The 5,953-nt window shown below is 48.4% G+C and overlaps 1 protein-coding gene across 5 annotated transcripts in view; it reads left to right on the top strand.

Annotated features, from left to right (window-relative positions):
* The window catches only part of LIG1 (DNA ligase 1), a 41,658-nt gene that overhangs the window by 114 nt on the left and 35,591 nt on the right, over positions 1 to 5,953 (top strand). The window contains exon 1 of one of the 5 annotated variants that reach the window (XM_029205819.1): positions 465 to 479. The exons of 1 other annotated variant lie outside the window; for it this stretch is intronic. In XM_029205819.1, the coding sequence (XP_029061652.1) occupies positions 474 to 479 (6 nt within the window). In that variant the 5' untranslated portion in view covers positions 465 to 473. Of the gene's footprint in view, positions 1 to 464; positions 502 to 861; positions 1,007 to 3,745; positions 3,765 to 5,953 lie in introns of those variants that run through there. 3 more of the 5 variants (XM_029205838.1, XM_029205829.1, XM_029205844.1) reach the window with 3 other exon arrangements.

Genomic DNA, 5,953 nt, shown 5'->3' with positions numbered 1-5,953 from the left:
GCAAGTGGCGCCGGCCGTGAGGGCCTTTAGGGTTGGGGAACGGCGTGCGTGTCGTAAACTCGGGGCTCATGCCTTCGCCTGGTCGGCTGCAGAGAGTGGACGTAGGGGTCGCTGAGGCAGCGGGGAGCACGCTGCGGAGGGGAGAGCGCGGGCAGCAGGCCGCTGGAGGGGGCGGGGCTGCGTCCGCTGGAGGTTCAGGGCCGGGTAGAAGGTAGACGAGGGCCGAAACCCTTGTACGGGACAGGGTCTGAAGAGAGGCCTGGAGGGGCGGGACTACCTGGAAGGGGCGTGGTTATACAGGGATGAAGGGCGGGGAAAAGGCTGTCGGTGGGCGAGGCCATCCGGAAGTTGGACGGGTCGGGGGAGGTGGGCCCACCTGGAAGGGGGTGGGGCTAGGGAAAAGTTTAACAGTGGGCGGGGCCGGGGGAAAGGTTGAAGGAGAGGGGTCAGCTTTAAGGGGTGAGCCCAGGTAGATGGAGGTGAGGCCAGAGGAAATCAGTGGTAAGAGCTAGGCCTAGGCAAAGGCCTTATGAAAGGTCTCGAACCTTCTGGACGGGGGGAGCTCTGGCCTTGTGTATGCCTGATGAGGGGGCAGGGTCAAGGGAAGAGCAGTGAAGGGGCGGCTGGACAGCGAGGAGGAGGCCAAGGCCTGGGAGGGGGGGGGGCCATAGAGGAGGTTAGCTGAAAGGTCTGGGCTAATTGTTACCTGAGATGGTGGAGGGAGGGCCAGAAGAGCTTGGGGAGGGAAGAGAGAAGGATCTTGAGGCCCTTAAGTGAGGGGGTAGCTTCAAGGGTAAGGGGGAGGGTATTTGGGAGGAAGAGGGGGTTGTTTGGAAAGGAGACCTGGCATCTGAAAGCTGAGGAGAATCAGTGAGGGGAGCCAGCAGAAAATGGGATTAAGGCCATCACTCCTTGGCCACCATCCCCTTTGCAGCCCGTTTGAATCTCTGACTTATTAGGCAGCCTGAGAAGAAGGCACGAGGAAAAGGCAAGAAGGACGTGTTAAGTAAGACCTCCTTAATTTCATCTTATCTTAGGATTCCCTGGGAGCTTGGTAGGCCTGCAGATTTTCCCCCTCCATTCCCAGGATTCTGATTCAGTAGGTCTGGGAGTGCGGTGGGTATATTTTAAACGTGAATCCCTGGCGGTTCTCAGAACTGGCACCCTTCGTTTATAGTATCCGTCATTGACCAGCTGTGTGGCCCTGGACAAGGCAGTTTCCCTCTCCTGTCTCAGCTTCCTGAGTTGTCTTTTGGGGGAATGCTGAGCTGTTTTAAACCTCAGAGCAGGAGGGAGAGTAGCATATTTACGGGAAAGGTGTAAAATATTTCACAGGGGTCGGGTGAGGATAGGGGACAGGTCAGGAAATGTGAGCTTTTACTAAATAGAAGAAATGCAGACTTGAGCCTTCTGGCCTGTCATCCTGACTATTCACCCCTAAACACCCTTTTACATCCCCCTTGTTACCATGGTCTCCAGGTTTGAAAGATCTTGCTTATAAACCATAAATTCTTCAGTAATGTTTTTGTTATCCCAGTTTTTAGTAATCAAAGGAGTGTGTGTGGGCCAGTGCATTCAGTGCCAGCACTGTTTTAGGTCCCGTGGCCATATCTTTGAACAAATAGACAAAATCCCTATCTTTATGGAACTTACATTTGAGCCCTGCACTGCTTAAAACGGTAGCCATTAGCCACGTGTAGCTATTGAATTTTTTTTATGAGTAGGTATTACTTTTATTATTTTTTTAATTTAATTTTTATTTTTTACTGGGGTACAGCTGATTTATAATACTGTGTTAGTTGCAGGTGTACAGCAAAGTGATTCAGTTATACATATATCCGTTCTTTTTCAGGTTCTTTTCCCATATAGATTATTACAGAACAGTGAGTAGAGTTCCCTGTGCTATACAGTAGGTCCGTGTTGACTATCTATTTTATACATAGTAGTAGCTATTGAAATTCAAGTTAAGTAGACACAAATGAAAAACTCAGTGCCTCAGTCGTACTAGCTGCCTTTCAGATGCTCCGAAGCCACGTATGGCTAGAGCTCCCTTTCTGGACAATGCGGATAGAGAACAATTTCTGTCAGGCACAAAGTCCTGTTGGAAGCACTGCTCTAGAGGGTGAGACAAATTCTAATTTATAAGGTCAGGTTGTGCCATGTGCTGTGAAGAAAAAGAGGGAGGGGACAGTACAACAGGTCAGGTAGGACCTGAATCATTGGTAACTCCACTGATTTTTTTTATAATAATTAAAAAAATTACATAGAGTAAAATTACTCTTTTCGGTGTATAGTTCTGTTAATTTTGAAACATTTAGAGTTATGTCACCACCACCACAATCAAGGTACAGAACCGTTCCATCACCCCTAAAAATGATTCTGGGGCTCCCTTTAAGCCCTCCGTCTGGCAACCACTGATTCCTCTCCATTCCTGTAGTGTATCAGTAGATCACTCCTTTTTATTGCCGAGTAAGCGTAAACAAAGTTTAGAATATTCTACAATGGAACACTAGCCAGCAATTAAATGCATTGTATGATGTACCACAATTTGTTCATCCATTCACCCATTGAAGGACATTTGGGTTTTTTACAGTTCTTGGCGATTATAAACAGACCCGTTGCTGTAAACATTAGGTTACAGGTTTTTGTGTGAACGTAGGATTTCACTGGGTAGATACCCAGAAGTGGGATTGCCGGGTCAATATGGTAAATGTGTGCTTAACGGTTTGAGAAACTGCCAAACTTTTCCAAAAGTGACTGGACCATTTTGCATTCCCACCAGAAATATATGAGAGTTCCAGTTGCTCCGCATCTTCCCCAGCCCTTGGTGTTGTCACTTGTTTGATAATTAAATAATAGGTATGTAGTGGACACCAAGGTTTTTGACCTGTGCAGCTGGGTGTAAAAAGCTACCAGTGCTGAGACGGAGAACATTGGTTGGAGGAGGGATAAAAGTGTGTGTATGCGTGTGTGTGTGTCTTTTCTAAGAGTTTGGATTTGGTCCCATTGAGTCTGAGATGTTGGTTAGAAATCCAGATGGAGATAGCAGCACAGAAAACTAGAAATATGAGTCCTTGAGTTTAGAGGGGAAGTCACAGCTAGAGGTAGACATTTTGGGGTCGTCATCATCCCAGAGTATGTTTAAGCCATCAAACTGGATAAGGTCTCCAACGGAGTGGGTGTAAATAGGACAGAGAGGAGGGATTGGGCCTTGGGCACTGCAACCGTTAGAAAGTGAGTGCTACATTTTCTGTTGCTGCTGTAACATATTACCAGGAACTGAGTGGCTTAAAACAGCACACATTTTTATTCTCCTACAGTTTCCGAGGCCAGAAGTCTAAAATTGGTTTCCCTAAAATCGAGGTGTTGGCAGGGCTACATACCTTCTGGGGGCTTTAGGGAAAATCATTTCCTTGCTTTTTCCAGCTTTTAGAGGCCACCTGCATTCCTTGACTCGTGGCCCCTTCCTCCATCTTCAAAGCCAGCAAGGTAGCATCTCCAATCTCTGACTCTAAGCCCCTCCTTCCACTTACAAGGATCACTTGTCATCTTTTTTTTTTTTTTTTTGCGGTATGCGGTCGTCTCACTGCTGTGGCCTCTCCCGTTGCGGAGCACAGGCTCCAGACGCGCAGGCTCAGTGGCCATGGCTCACGGGCCCAGCCACTCCGCGGCATGTGGAATCTTCCCGGACCGGGGCACGAACTCGTGTCCCCTGCATCGGCAGGCGGACTCTCAACCACTGCGCCACCAGGGAAGCCCCATTTGTAAGTGATTACTGGGCCCACCTGTATAATCCACAGTACTCTCCCCACCTCAGAACGCTTAATCACATCTGCAGTCTCTTGCCACGTAAGGTAACATATCCACAGGTCCAGGATTAGCGCGGGGACATCTTTGGGGGCACTTACTCTTCTCCCCGCAGTGGCTAAGGAAGACCCCTCACAGGAATCCAGGAGATAGTAGACACTGAGGTGAGGGTGTGGTTTTAAGGAAGAATTTCAGTGGAGCAAGGACTCAGATGTTTCTAATGCTGCTTATGGGCCAAGATGAGGAACAAGAAATGACTTTTGGATTTAGCGGCCCAGAGGTCCTCAGTCCCCTTGATGAGCAAGGTCCAGCTGAGTGATGTGGGAAAACTTAAAAGGTTCAAGCAGGGATGGGAGGAGAGACACTGGAGGTGGTGCCTTGGGACAGTTCTTTCTATGACTTCTCTGAAAAGGGGAGCAGAGAAATGGGGCGATAGCTGCTAGGAGCACGTGGGGTCAAGAGAGGGATTTTTGTTTGTTTAGGTAGGAGGAGTCACAGCAGAATTGTAAACTGATAGGGATGGTCTAGTAGAGAAAAGTCGATGATGCAGGAGAGAAGGGAGAGGCGTGCTGGAGCATGGGGTTTGAGGAGGTGAGAGGGCATAAGATCTGGTGCGCAGGTCGAGGGTATGTCTGGCCTTCAGTGAGGGCACAGCTGGATGGTCTCAGTACCGACAGCTGGGAGTCGGAGCGCCTGCGGAGGCAGATAAGGTGGTGGGAACTTGTCTTTCTCCCGATTGCTGCCATTTCCTCCGACGAGGAGGAGAGTGGAGGCGGCGCTGGCGGCTGGAGAAGCTGGTGTGAAGTACGGTCTGGGAGAGCAGGAGGGTTGAAGGGTCTGGGGGAATGGAGAGAATTGGACCGCAGTCCGAAGGACCTCTGGGGACCAGTCCAGGTCCGTTATGCGGGCGCAGGCACAGGGTAGGTGGAAAGTTGGCTGGAATCAGCAGCTTTGGGGTTTTGCACGGTGAGACGGAGGGCGGGAGTTAAGAGCAAGAGAGCGACGAAAGACGGTAATGGTGCACCGGAATCCACCCGAGTCAAGGCAGGAAGGGGGGACGTGATGCGGAAGGAAAGTGAAGAGGAGGATTGACTGGTTTGTAGACTTAGGGAAGGACTGGGAAACTTATGGAGTTGGGTTCCTAAAGGAAGTTGGCTGGCAACTTAGGGGTGGTGGTTGGAGAATAAATAGGCTGTTTGAGATATAAATCAGCATATAAATGGTATTTAACGCCAGGGCCCTGAGCCCTGAGCTTCGAATCAAGAAATTGGGTTTTAGTCGAGTTCGTTAATTCGTTTGTTTGTTCGTTCCTTCCTTCATTTTTTCCAGTCTCCTTGTTGGAGTGCTGAGTCCTATTTCATCCTTATTTACTTTGCACATTTTTTTTTTTTTTGGCCGCGCCGGCGTGTGGGGATCTTAGTTCCCCCAGCAGGGATCGAACCCCTTGCTCCCTGCATTGTTAGCGCAGAGCATTAACCACTGGACCACCAGGGACGTCCCGTACTTTGCATATCTTTGACAGTGGGGCCTGTGAGGTTTTTCAAGAGCTGGGACTGGGTTTCCTTTCCTGTATTGTCCCAGAGACTGAAAGTCTTGGGAGCCCTGCAGTGGCTTCTGCGTGAGGCTCTGTTCTTCCTTGTGTGGAAGTGAATTTAGGGGCTCCCTGGCTGGTTGGGAAGAAAAGATCTTGACTTTGACAGATAATTCATGTCCAGGATAGATTAGAACTTTCTCAAGTGAGGGACTCGTACCAATACTAGTGTTTTTTGAGGGGGAAAGGGGCTGGGTTATTCACTACCTTATTGATTTTCATGAATTCTGAGCTTTGGGCTGTATATGCAAATTATATTTTTATTCCCAATTTTAGGTTACTTTTTCACCTTTGACTCATAAAAACTTTCAGACAGAAAAGTAGAGCAACTAGGATAATATGCCACCACCTCGATTTTACAGCTGTTAACATTTTGCTATGTTTGCATCGTCTGATTTTCTGAATAAAAAAATTTAACGTTTATTGTAGAAGTTTCAAACATACACAAAAGTAGAGAGTAGTTCATGAATCCCTGTGTACCCATTACCCAGCCCCAGGAATTATCAAAATAGTTCATTCTTATTTCGTCTATATGCTCCTTAATTCCCCCCAAAA

Source organism: Monodon monoceros, unplaced genomic scaffold, assembly GCF_005190385.1.
Source record: "Monodon monoceros isolate NGI ecotype Baffin Bay Population unplaced genomic scaffold, NGI_Narwhal_1 Super_Scaffold_10, whole genome shotgun sequence".
Lineage (NCBI taxonomy): Eukaryota > Metazoa > Chordata > Mammalia > Artiodactyla > Monodontidae > Monodon > Monodon monoceros.
This window is presented reverse-complemented; position numbering and strand designations above follow the sequence as displayed.